This window comes from Eumetopias jubatus, unplaced genomic scaffold, assembly GCF_037043125.1.
Source record: "Eumetopias jubatus isolate StellerSeaLion01/CBP00866 unplaced genomic scaffold, mEumJub1_p1.0 scaffold_6, whole genome shotgun sequence".
NCBI classification, from domain to species: domain Eukaryota; kingdom Metazoa; phylum Chordata; class Mammalia; order Carnivora; family Otariidae; genus Eumetopias; species Eumetopias jubatus.
The window spans coordinates 7,882,056-7,896,163 of NW_028274812.1; the positions used below are offsets into that span (position 1 = coordinate 7,882,056).

Here is a 14,108-nt window from a genome sequence, read left to right on the forward strand (position 1 = left end):
TAGGCTTCAGAGAGCATGTTTAAACAAGTCTGAGACCACACCAATGGGCTGAGTCAGGATTTCTCAAACTCTAGCCAAGAAGGAGGATTCATAGAGCTGCTAACTGAACATCGAACAGAACCAGAACTGCCTGGGACGAGACGCACTGATGAAGGATGACTATGGGTTCTGTTTGGAATACTGTTGCTGTACTCATGTTTTATTTTCTGAATATATAAGGAACCTCTTTCTCTTTTCTCTCAAGCTATCTGTAACTCCTAACAATTTAGTAGACTATGCTTTTGTAACAGATTATCCAGTGCATTTTTGTCTTTCACATTAGTAGGAGTAAAACAACTTAGTACCTTCTAAAAAGACATGTCGCAACGTAGCAAGAGTCTAAACACTCGAAATATCTTATGACCTAGTAATCTAACTTAAAGAAATAATCTAAAATACTGAAAAGTTTATATAAAGATTTTTATCAAGTCATTAATAAGAAGTGGAAATGTGTAGTATAAAATAATTCAAGAACAATTAGTTTAATTATGGTATATACAATAAGAGGAATACTGTTTGTCAGTAAATATGTTCACACCATAGGAAGGTGCTTATGATATGGCAGCTTTTGAAGATAAACTGTATGGAGGAAAAAATGTATATACATGAGTGTGTGTGTATATATACATATATCACAGACATAGATAAACCCAGGAAATAAATATGCCAAAATGTTAATGGTAACTATATTTAGGTGGTAAGATTATGGTTATTTTCTTCTTTATACTTTTCAGATTTTTCAGATTTTTCCACAATAGACATGTATTGCTTTTACAATCTGAGAGATTTCTAGCATATTAAGTTAGTTTTATTAATTTTTATTTGCTTTTCTGAGGCAGCAGCTAGATCAATCTGAAAAATACTACTCTTAAATATAGCATGCAACATTTTAAAAAATGAACAGTACTGACCTAAGATATATCAACATGTCAAGTTAAACAACTAAAAAGAACTCCAAAAAAAAAAAAAGACTGGGCTGTGCCGACCAACCTAAACAAGTCACTCCATTGGTAGTGTGATGCTTCTGATTCTAGGAGCATGGTTTATGACCCGCCAAGTCAGAATTCCAAACACCTTTAGGAATAATATGCAAAATAAATCAAGTAACTGAAGCAAAAGAAAGAATTTGGAAAACTCGGGTCCCTGAATCCTTTTTCTTTCTTCTATGACTTCTGCAGGCACAGAAAAAACAAATGTTTCTGGAATAATGCAGATGATTGCAGCTATTTTTAAAAGTAGCCAGTTTCTAAGCATATGTGATGGCTTTTTAAGAAAATTAATTACAACAGACTTCCCCTTTTTTCATTTTAAGCCAAAAAGGAAGGAAGAAAAGAGAACTATAACCATGATAGCCAATATGGACTGAGTACTTTATATAAAAGACCATTATTTCACTGAATCTTAACAACCCAGAAAGTAGTTACTATTTCTCAAATGAGGAACTGAGTCTGAGAGAGGCTATATAACGTCCCAAAAGCATACAGCTAACAACCAAAGGTAAGATTCAAAGCCATCTGTGTAAAACCAAATCCATGATCTAACCAATACAGTCACCACCTCCGACATCCAACAGGTATCAGTTGAGAGCCTACTAACGGTGAGACGCAGTACCAGGAACGAGGATATAAAAATAAGCAAAACAATGTCCCTGTCTGCATGGAGTTTAATGTCTACTGAAGGCATGGCAAAATAAATAAACATTCACACAAATACAGCATTACCAAGGGTGACACACTTAGGAGTGGCGAAGTACAAGGGCCATGCAGACTTACAACAAAAGGACCTCCTTTAATCCCGGGGAGAGGAGAAGGTCAAAGAAAGGTTGACTGAAGTAAGTGATGCTTAAGAGAATAGCTAGCCCAGGAGGAATAATTAATTAACAGGGTAAAGAAGGAAGGGAAAAGACAACTCTCCAGGTCATCTTCTCTTAAAAACAGGCTTCACTGCGCTGAAAACTGCGGCGTACACATGCATGTGCGCATGCGCGCGCGCACACACAGCAGGGGAAAAGGGGGTCCTCCCCCCTTAGGGACCACTCTATTTGAAAACATTTAAATACAAATCAGTGTTTCAGAAAAAAATAAATTCTCTAAGAAATTCATATATTCCAACCCCAACTTTACTCCAAAATTAATCCTAAACTCTAAACTCACCTTTACTTTCAAGATTTTATTTATTTGTGAGAGAGAGGGAGCATGCGCACAAGCAGGGGGGGGTGTGGCAGGCAGAGGGAGAAGCAGGCTCCCCGCTGAGCAAGGAGCCCGATGTGGGACTCGATTCCAGGACCCTGGGGTTCCGACCCAAGCTGAAGGCAGACGCTTAACCCAGTGAGCCACACAGGCATCTCTACAGTTCCTGTGTTTTAAGGATAAGCAACGAAGAGAACAGCCCTGAGCGGCAAGGGTAAGATGCACTTTTATTCTTGTCTTCGGGAAATAATGCTGTTTTCGAGGAAGAAATATTCAGATCCTAACCTTGCCCATCTTCTTCAAAATGATCATTTGGTGAATAAGTACTGTGCCATTCTCCTGACTCAATCTCAAGGGACAAGGAATAGAGTTCAATAGCACCTGTTTTTATTTTTGGTAGAGTCACGTTTTTCAAAGCGAGGGTCACAACCCTATTTGTGGGTAATAAAATCAATTTAATGGATCATGGTGAACAATTTTTTTAATAGGACAGAACAGAATTATCAGAGTGTATCATATATTACAAGGTCCAACATTATTGGATAAATTTTTACTTCGCTTATATAGCATACACATACTGTTGTAACATGCACTTCTTAATGTAGGTCACAGTCACAGCCAGATCAGTATCACTGCCCCAGAACAGAATTTACAATCTTACTGTCTGCTTAATCTAAAGACTGAGTACAGAAAAGAACAGCAAGATAAACAAAAAGGTTTCAGCATTAGTTCCTCTTTATTCTGTGAACTGAAAGTTTCATGGGTTAAAAAAAAGAAAAAAAAAGGCATGTACCTTTTTTGAGTTTGGGGGAATTTTCCAGGGGGGAGGGTTGCATTTTTTTTTTTCTGAAAATGAATCTTTCATCACTGCTATATCCTGGAAAGTCTAATTAATCCAGAAAATAAGAGTATTCCACAGTTGCCGAGTAACTAGTCATGTGGGTGTGAGCTGCTGCTGGGCTAGGCAATCAGGAGACTGAAGAGCCCCTTTAGCTTTGGACCCTAACCAGGGGAGCACAGTGTGACATGAAAGAAAGGGAAGTAAGAGCCTGGAGACCTGGATCCTAAGCTGTGACCTTGGGGAAGCAACAGTCTCTCTAGGTTGCTTTACTCATCTCTAAAATACAGAGCAGGGCTCCAAATTCCCTTCCAGCTCTAATTCTTGTAATTCTATAAGCAATGGCTGAGAGGTTAGACTAAATAAATATTAACAATCCTACCACCCATAAGACTTGTACTGTAAATACTTAACTCCTTATTTGAATAAACTATAAAGAAACCCATGTTACACCTACATTTTTTTTTTTAAAGATTTTATGTATTTGACAGAGAGAGGAGAGACAGCGGGAGAGGGAACACAAGCAGGGGGAGTGGGAGAGGGAGAAGCAGGCTCCCCGCTGAGCAGGGAGCCTGACGCGGGGCTCGATCCCAGGACCCTGGGATCATGACCCGAGCTGAAGGCAGACGCTTAACGACTGAGCCACCCAGGCGCCCCTACACCTACATTTTTATGTTCCTACACAAAAAAGACTTTAGGATTTTTAATGATACAATAAAAATAATGCATGTATTAAATTTTCTTCCAAAATATTCCCACTGACAGAGTAAAAAGGTTGACAATTTCTATTAATTTTACATCTCTAAACTAGCTATCCTCTAATAAGCCCTATTCAGAACACTCTACAGTTCAGCAGTATCCTCAAATAGCCTGCTCACATGCACAAAAGGCTTTCACTGAAAACATCAAATCTGATCAACTTTAAAGCTTAGTATCCATTTTTCTCCACAGAAGGTTTATTTCTTCTGAAATTATGTTGAAATGAAATCCACTTATGAAATGCTTTTGATAGAATGCCTAAAATATTCTTAATAGCTTTCCCTGGTACTTTATAAACATTTGGCATCCAAATGATCCATGAGACTAATACTTCTACTGATGTCTGCAAAATATGACAAATGAATGTTCTTATAGGTAAAAAACAAATTCTCCTTTTGCCTATGCTGTTAGTGAATAAATATCTAAAGGCAAATTGCACTCCATTACACGAGTCTGAGGTCTGTGGGAAATAGAAGAATGTACCTACCACACCTACTTTCCAAAGGAATAATGATCCTTTTAAAATACAGTGGTTTTGCATTTGCCTCTTAAAAAGGGGAAAGCATTTTAACATAACATGCACGATGAAGATACAGTCATAGATTCTAAATAGTAGTACTACAAATATGAAAGACTATCATAAAACAAGCCCTTTGTTTTGTCACCGCTGATGCTATTTCTAATCTACAAATTCTGTTACCCGGGATGAACTAAATAATTAAAGCAAACCATCTTAATATAGTCAGCTCAGTTAGTTCATATATACCAAAAACACATTTGAAAAAAGAAAACTGCCTTCGGCTCAGGTCATGATCCCAGGCCCGCATCGGGCTTCCCCACTTGGCAGGAAGCCTGCTTCTTCCTCTCACACTCCCCCTGCTTGTGTTCCCTCTCTCGCTGTCTCTCTCTCTGTCAAATAAACAAATAAAATCTTTAAAAAAAAAAAAAAAGAAAAAAAAAGAAAACTTAAAATTAAGATAATTTAATTTAAAATATGGTAACCATACTCTCTTTATATAAAATGTAGAATCTCATCAGTTTCAATTTTAGTAACAATTCAAAGGACACTTAAAATTATAAATGTCCCCTAGCTAAGAATCTGGGCTCTATAGCAGCAACATCTTCCTAGAAACATCGCCAAAGGCAAGGGAAGCAAGGGCAAAAATGAACTATTGGGATTTCATCAAGATAAAAAGCTTTTGCACAGCAAAGGAAACAGTCAACAAAACCAAAAGACAACTGACAGAACGGGAGAAGATATTTGCAAATGACATATCAGAAAAAGGGCTAATATCTAAAATCTATAAAGAACTTATCAAACTCAACACCCAAAGAACAAATAATCCAATCAAGAAATGGGCAGAAGACACGAACAGACATTTTTCCAAAGAAGACATTCAAATGGACAACAGACACATGAAAAAGTGCTCAACATCGCTCGGCATCAGGGAAATCCAAATCAAAACCTCAATGAGATACCACCTCACACCCGTCAGAATGGCTAAAATTAACAAGTCAGGAAACGACAGATGTTGGCGGGGATGTGGAGGAAGGGGAACCCTCCTACACTGTTGGTGGGAATGCAAGCTGGTGCAACCACTCTGGAAAACAGTATGGAGGTTCCTTAAAGAGTTGAAAATAAAGGTACCATGCGATCCAGCAATTGCACTACTGGGTATTTACCCCAAAGATACAAATGTAGGGACCCGAAGGGGTACGTGTACCCCGATGTTTATAGCAGCAATGTCCACAATAGCCAAACTGTGGAAAGAGCTGAGATGTCCATCAACAGATGAATGGATAAAAATGTGGTGTGTGTGTATATATATATACACACATACATACACAGTGGAATATTATGCAGCCATAAAAAAAACCAAAAAAAAACGAAATCTTGCCATTTGCAATGACGTGGATGGAACTAGAGGGTATTATGCTAAGTGAAATAAGTCAATCAGAGAAAGACATGTGTCATATGATCTCACTGATATGAGGAATTCTTAATCTCAGGAAACAAACTGAGGGTTGCTGGAGTGGTGGGGGGTGGGAGGGATGGGGTGGCTGGGTGATAGACATTGGGGAGGGTATGTGCTATGGTGAGCGCTGTGAATTGTGTAAGACTGATGACTCACAAACCTGTACCTCTGAAACAAATAATACATTATATGTTAAAAAAAGAAGAAGAAGAAGATAGTAGGAAGGGAAAAATGAAGAAGGGGAAATCAGGAGGGAAATGAACCATGAGAGACTATGGACTCTGAGAAACAAACTGAGGGTTCTAGAGGGCAGGGGGGTGGGGGCATGGGTTAGCCTGTGATGGGTATTAAGGAGGGCACGTACTGAATGGAGCACTGGGTGTTACATGCAAACAATGAATCATGGAACACTACATCAAAAACTAATGATGTAATGTATGGTGATTAACATAACATAATAAAATAAAATTAAAAAAAGAATTTGGCTCTATAATTAGCTTTTGATTATAAAATAACATGTAACATGTTAAATATAAAAAATTTTTAGGAAACAATTAGTATGTATCCTTCCAATCTTTTTTTCTATGCACATATACACTTTTTTAAAATGGGATCATACTGAGCATTAGCTGGGATTAAGAAGCCCAATAATGCAAATTATTCAGAGTTTAAGCAAAAATAGAGAATCTATTAACTCACATATCAAATCAAGAAAAAAATGGAGGTGAATCTAGCATAAAAAGAAATTGGCCAAAGAGCTCTTCTGGCCTCTCTGCCTTTTCTCTGGGAGTTAAATTCTACTGTCTGAGACCAAACTACTTCTCCAGGAGCCTGACTACAACTTCAGGGAGCTAGCTCCAGGCTCAGAACTCCAAATTATATGTATTTTGATTATTAAAAAGAGCATTGCTCTCCTCCAGCTCCAATTCTAAAAATCCCAGGAAAGAATCCTAATGGCCTGGATTGGGTCAAGTGTCCACCCCTACAGACAGGAACACATAAGAAGAGGGCATGTCCAACCTGAACCAGGGAGCTACAGCCGACAGAGAAAGAGATGACCATGAGGGAGAGCAAGGACAAAGGAAGGACAGACATAACTGGTGGAAAATAAATATATACCACCTGAGCAGCCACCTCAAGTTTTGGCTACCATGTTCTGCAAATACTGTCTTATAATCTGTTCTCATTGAACACAGTGGTGAGTATGTAGACATCAGAACTACTTGACAATCTTTTAAAAACTGGATACTCAGGTCCCACTTACCTATAAAGACTTTTCTAGAAGGACTTCTGTCATGAGCATTTTTCCATGTCACTGAATATTCCTTAAAAACATGTTTTTTAATAGCTGCACAGAATTCTAACGTGGTTCTAAATTTTTTTCAATTTAATTATTTAAATCCAGAAAAACCACATACCGTCATGATCTTTTTTTGAACATAATACTCACAAGAGTCAAAAAGCATTTTATGGAAGCACCAACCACTGACCTCTCTGCCACACCTTTCACAGAAACTACGCCACAGGATTCTTTGTGGGGGGTGGTGGCAGGAGGGTGGATTATAGGGTGGGTGGAGGCAGTTAGCTGACCTTCTGAGGCTTACTAGTAAAAATCTAGCACTGAGGGTTTAACAAATGTCTTTAAGGGACAAGGATACAATACACCTCAAAGTATGGCCAGAAGAGCAAGGTCTGTCATAACCTAATTAAAGTAAGACTGAAGATTATAAACAAACACACTATAACCCAACTAAAAGAGGAAAGTTAGTGACGGGGGGGGGGGAAGCAGCCTCAGAAGGCTAAAGAAATGAAAGCCTAAGAGTTTATCACATGCTCTCATATTAGAAGAAAGGCGTACATCTCATAGGGATGCAAGCCAACCTTCCTGGTCTGTTAGCATTAGTCGCTAAAATCATTCAACTAATTTTCCTTGCTGATGTCATGTTCACCATTCAATTTCTTAATTATACTCTGGCTTTCTACAGGCAAAAGAGTACACGGGCCCACCAGGTGTAGACAAAGCTGAGAAGGAGGTGAAGAACAGGACCTGGGCCTTGCTTATCTTATCCTGCCCGGGCAATGCCAGCTCAAAAAGACCCACAGCAGACACTGACGCCCAAACTCCTTTTCTGACATTTCTTCTATTTTCCCTTTAAAGAAACTATTTCCAATCGCCTACTGATTGGCAACATGTAAGTGTCTTTAAAAAGAATACATACCACCCAGGCAAATAAGAAGGCTGGGACAATAGAATGCTAGGAGTAAAAAGATAATCATTGAGGAATGAGGAATTATTAAGTAACAGGAAGTTATTAAAACAAATGTATCCAGGGGCGCCTGGGTGGCTCAGATGGTTAAGCGTCCGCCTTCGGCTCAGGTCATGATCCCAGGGTCCTGGGATCAAGTCCCGCATCGGGCTCCCTGCTCCTTGGGAGCCTGCTTCTCCCTCTGCTTCTCTCTCTCTCTCTCTCTCTCTCCCTCTGTCTCTCATGAATAAATAAATAAAATCTTTAAAAAAAAATAAAATAAAATAAAACAAATGTATCCAGTAAGCAGTCAAGACCTTATATCCCCATATTTCAGGTAGAGCTCAGAACAAGATTTACAAGACACCAAGAGAAGACCTGTGAAGGAAGTGGAAGCAACTTCTAATAATATGACAATTACAGGAAAGCACAAAGTCATTCTTGAGAGACAAGTTGTCCCCATTTCAGAACTTGAGAAAGCTTCTGCCATCACTGGAGCCCTTTGTTACTGCTGCTACATGGTTTCAGCTTCTCTGCCCTAAGCTGCCCCCACCAATGGGATCTCATGTTGTAATGGTCTCAAGCCACGCCCATCACTGATGCTGCCCAGGCAGTCTGCAGCTGCACCAGAAGGTGGATTTCACTAGGGAGAATAGGTGACATACAATGTTAAGACTGAAACATGTAGGCTCAAAGGGGACATTCAAGTTGAGAGAGAGATCAAATTGCCTAGGAGTGACAGAATATTCAAGTACTCTTTTGCTAGTGAAACCCATTTTTTTCAAAGGAACTTACAAGAACCATATTATATAAACAGTAAATAAAAGTACCTTGGTTTAAAAAAAAAAGGTATTTTTAAGTTCATGGAACATGTACTTTTCAAGGTGAGTAAATGAGAACAATGAGGCTATTTTAACATAAATATTTTAAATGAAAAGTTACAGATAGGAGCAGTCTTTTTTAAGCCTTAATATCCAAGGTCTGTTTTTTTAAGTGCATATTCAAGAAATCACAGAAGTAAATTACTCCAAATTGGTTTTAATATCTCTCCTTGTAATCTCAGGATCCTCCTACAAACGACCCAGAAGTTTGAAAACGAAATTATAAGAAATGTTTACTTCTAAGTTAAATCACTAACAACTGCTACCCTTATGATTCTTTATCAAAAATAAGAACAAGAAGTATCCACGACTGACAATAAGCAGTAAAACTATAATAGAGTACTATCACCTCTCAACCTGTTTTGTGTTCCTTGGTGATTGCATAACTCTCACGTCGGCATGCACCAAGCAGATGTGCTGGGCTGGCACCTGCCACAGGGGTGCACTGGCCAACATGTGTAGACCTGCATTCTACAAAAGACCTATGCATTACAGCAGCCTTCCTAATCAATGACACGTTAACATAAAGTACATGAACAAAGACGGCAGAAAGAGTTTATTTTGTCTGTCCCAAAACCAGTTAACCTGGTAGCATAAATCACCACCTTATTGGTCTCCAGTGTTAAAACGTGGCGTCTATCATTTTGAACGTGCGCATTGAGCTTCTTTTAAAAAGTTAAACACAAATAAAAGAAATTCAAATAAACAGTGGCAGAGCCCCTAAAGCACCTTTTACTAATGATCTACAGTGTGTCAGAGGTCAGCTCTGCATATTGAAGAGGTGGTGGTGACAATGAGGGTGTGTACAAAAGACAAAAATCACAGCTTTGTCAAGTAATCTGTTTTACAGATTTGCTATTATAAAATTAACTGTAATGTTGCTAAGAAAAATATTTCTAAGATCTTCTTGTTCCGCACACTGCTGTTCCCTTACAGTTGGATGAAGCCCAATTATCCTGACCTATTTTTACTATAACAAAGACAGACAAAAACCTGACTGGAAAAAAAAAAAAAGTCAAGGTTTCTTTTTACCATTGGAGAAAGTGATTTTTCGGCACATTACCACTTCTCTCTGCCCTTTTTACTTTGACCTAAGAAGGTTCACATCTATTTTATCCCAATAAGTACCGTTATGCAGATTTATAACCTCTGATCTGCCCATTTGGGTAATAAAATCACGCCTCTTCTTCAAGGTGTATAGGGTGTGCAACGTGCAGCCAGACTTGAGCTCGCCTAGCTGTGAAAACTTAAGACAAAACACCTAACCTTTGTGCCTGTTTACTCATTTGTAAAAAAGAGATAACAGGACCTACCTCATAGGGTGGTTGTACAAATTAAGGAAACAAAGAAAATGGCACATTTTCAGCGGTTAGTAAGTGTTCACTATTATTATTCTTACAGAAAAACTTAAGTCAAAATGCTCAAAGATAATTTACTAACGAATTTACATAATAAGCTACCTGACAAAACTTCTAAAAATGTGAAGATGTATTCAAAAGGAACAAAATGAATTCTTATTATACCATGTAATATTATTTTTTTTCCTTAAAAGTTCACATTAGTATCTCAGAATTTAGGAAAATGAAGAATGACCTTTTTCACACCTTACAAAAATAAAACAAATCTGAACCGACTGGGTCGACAAGCAAGAATATGGTTCCTGTGTTCAGTTCTTACAGCCACAGAATTTGTTTTAAAATTTTTTAAGCAGGAAAAATAAAGAGGACACTTATTTGCCTTATTCCTGGAAGTACAGAGCAAGACAGTAAGATGCAAGAGGAACTCTGCAATATTTTCATTATAAGGGACAGGGGGCAGCAGTTTGCAAGTTTACTCTGGGATGCAAAGGACGGGGTAGGACGACATTTGAACACACAAACACAGGCACGTAAGAAGAGGTAAATTCTTAGTTACGGTGAGTCTGATTTCCCAATCAGAAAAAAAAAATGACATAAAACTAATTAATAGAGTCTCTAAGAAACAGAATGCAACAAATGCTCTGGGTACCAAAGTTCCACCTGAGAGCTTCAGGCGGTGGCAAAGTTTGAGAGAAATCAAGCCTTTATGCGCACGTGTGAGCAACAATCTGCACAACGCTACTACTAAAGGCGGTAAAAGGCCCGCAGAAAGAGAAACCAACCTGCCTGTCTGCAGAGTCTAAGTGCAGTTTCTCATAGGAGAGAAGGCAGGCGAAGGGGGGTGCAAAAGGAGGGCAGGAGGAGAACGCAGGGAAACCGCCACAGCGTTGTCTGCTTCACGAGCGTCTACTTCTTTACTCGAACTGGGGCAGAGGAGAGGTAGCATTTCGATGCAAGCAATTTCAGCGCGGCCCCTGGTCTGAAGCTCGCGGCGGGGAGAAGGTCACAGTTCCCGCAGGACCAGGGGTGCCCCACTACGCTCCCGGCCCCGCCGCGTTCCGAGCGGACAGCGAAGCTGCAGGGAGGGCCGGCAGGCTGGGCACTCGGGCGGACCCGCACTGCCCGAGCAGGGGTCCCTCGGCGCACTCGGCCGCGGTGCCCTCGGTCCCAGAGCTGCACCCCGCCCCTCCGGCCCGGCCCGGGAGCCTGGATGCAGCCCTCACCACCTGGCGGGAAGCGCAGGCCCCCACGCCCCCTCGGCCTCCGACCGAGCTCGAGCCAGGACGGGACCCGCTTTTTGCGCCGGGCCGCTGCGGCAGCCGCACTCACCTCGCCCCCCGGCAGCGCTCGGGCTCGGGATCAGGCTCGGGTCCCGGCGGCGGCGGCGGCGGCTCCTCCATGGCGGCGGCGGGGGTGACGGCGAAGGCGGGCGGGGGGACCAGCTCGGCGGCGGCGGCGGCTTCTCTCATCCGTGCACGGGGCCTCGCATGGCCGCGGCGGACAGTAAGCTGCAGCCTGGCGTGGGGGACCGGAGCCCCGAAGTGCGGGAGTGACTCGGCTCCGCCTCCGCCTCTAGCCCGCCGCAGGAACCGCTCGCGCCGCGGCCATCTTGGAAACGGCGACCGGCCAGCGCCGGGCTACGGCGGGCGGCGAGGGACAAGCCTCCGAGGGCGGCGGCGGCTGCGGGCGCGGCAGCGGACGGGCGGGGAGCCGGCGAAGGGAGGGGCGCGGGGAACGGCCCCGGGGGCCGGAGGCGTGGGCCACGGAGGCGGCGGTCCGGGCGGCACGTCGGGGCCAGTTGCCCCGGGGCCGCGGTCCTGCCGCGGTCGCCTGGTTTCGCTCGCGGAGAGTGTGCGCCGGGCTGTGCGCGCCCGTGCTCCCGGGCGGCCGGCGGTGGGCGTGCGCGGCGGACCCCGGGAGGGGCCGCGCGGCCTGGGTTAGGCGGCGATCAGAGACTTTGAAGTGGGCCCTGAGCTTTAGCAAATGGATCACCGCCAAAGGTGATGCCATCCTCAGAAATAGGGTTGGATGCAACGCAGACGCTCGCAACCCACACGCGGGCGTGGGGGCTCTGGGGACCCAGAGTCCGGGGCGTTGGGGTGCGCCGATGAAAATGCTGTCTTCGACAGATAACGTGAAACTCGGATTTCTGAGACTAAACAAAGTCTCCGGAAACGCAGAACATCAACAGGGCAGGAAAGAACACCGATCTAAACTAACCTCAGTATCACAAAGTGGTTTTGATCTTCCAGAAACTCTGGCGGGAGCTGCTACGGTAAAGGAGGAAAAAGTTTTTAAGATTGTTTCAGAGTTACAGCAATACTGTTGAAATTCCCGTGCATCCCGTGCCCTTAGAGAGAGAGGACTTGAGGCTTCACAGTTTTAAGTTGCACATGTTTACAGAATTTCCCACAGAGTCAAGGCCAGAGTTAAGTCAAAAACAGCATCATTTAAAATTAAGTATATTTCTCATCATTCAAATGTGCTGGTTTTTAAAACTTACTTCAGTGGAGCCTGAATATGTAAAATACACGTTTTGAATAAATGTTGGGAAGAAAACCCGTCAAGACAGAAAACTTTAAATATGGTTATATTTAAAGGCCAGTTGTGAAATTAGCTATACTGCCCTCAAAAGTACCTTACAGAAATTTCTGCTTCAATTTATTTTATCATGATAGTCTGTATTGACATTCATTTTATTTATTCAACAACATTCATTCAACAAATACTTATCAAATGCATATATGTGCCAGGAGCTGTACTAGATGCTGAGGATATAGCAGTGAACAAAACAGACTACATCTTTTCCTGGTAGAGCTAACATCCTAGTTAATCAAGGGGAAGAGAAAAACAAACAAGTAACATACAGCATAGCAGCCAGTGATAACTGCCATGCAGACCTCAGCTGGGAAAAGAGTTGGACAGGAATAGTGTTTTACCCAGATTTGTCAAGATGGTTAAATGATTTGGTGAAACAACCATTCTTACTTACCGAACTTCAGATTTTCTTTTGAAATAGTTGTTTGACAAAATCAGTTAACTTTATCCTCATTAACCGATATCTGAGTATTTTAATATTTTGGATAAGTCATGGTTCACAAATAATTCCTGAGGACTGTCTAAGCCTGTGGCCTATCATCAGGCCTCCAAGCTTGTAAATCTGTATTTGAAATACAGACTAAAATTTGAGAGATGTGGGGTTTGTTGTTTTAATTTCCACTTGAGGATGCTGCCTATTTTAGCGTGAGCCAAATGAATTTTCATTTGACTAATCACAGAAGGCGTCACGTGTAGAAACCCCACTTAACTAGTACTAAATATTCAATTTAAGTGCAGGGAAGTTTTTCTGGTGGTAGGCATCCACCTGTTTTTGTTACTGGTGTTCTACTCTGTGCCACCTCATTTCAGCAATTCACTATTCCAGATTCCAAGATCTGAACTGATCTCCTTCTTACCTGCACCCACCTCGGACCTGCACGTGGCCTGTGTTCTCCCGCTCATCGGGGTTCTGAACAACGGACTCCCTCAGCCCCCTGACGAGTGGGTCCCAAATCCTGTCAAATTCTACCTCCCCGGTGGAATCCACACACCAGTCTCTGTTCACTAGTTCAGACCACCATCCTGTCTCATGGAGATCACTGCAAGGCTCCAGGCCTCCCCGCCCCCCTTCCTTGGCTCACTTCCCAACCCAATCTGTCCTCACCCGGCAGTCACACTAATCTTTCCAAATCTCAATCCAAACATGTCACCCTCTTACCTAATTCATTTTATTGACGTCTCCTTGCTGTCAGAATAAAGTCCATAAAGAACATTCCTGGGTTC

The 14,108-nt window shown here is 42.0% G+C and overlaps 1 protein-coding gene across 1 annotated transcript in view; it reads right to left on the reverse strand.

Annotated features, from left to right (window-relative positions):
- MAP3K4 (mitogen-activated protein kinase kinase kinase 4) overlaps positions 1-11,898 on the reverse strand; it is a 111,112-nt gene extending 99,214 nt beyond the window's left edge. Inside the window, exon 1 of the mRNA XM_088023808.1 lies at positions 11,616-11,898. Coding sequence (XP_087879934.1) covers positions 11,616-11,755 — 140 coding nt within the window. The 5' untranslated portion in view covers positions 11,756-11,898. The remainder of the gene's footprint in view (positions 1-11,615) is intronic.
- Positions 11,899-14,108: the final 2,210 nt, after the last annotated feature.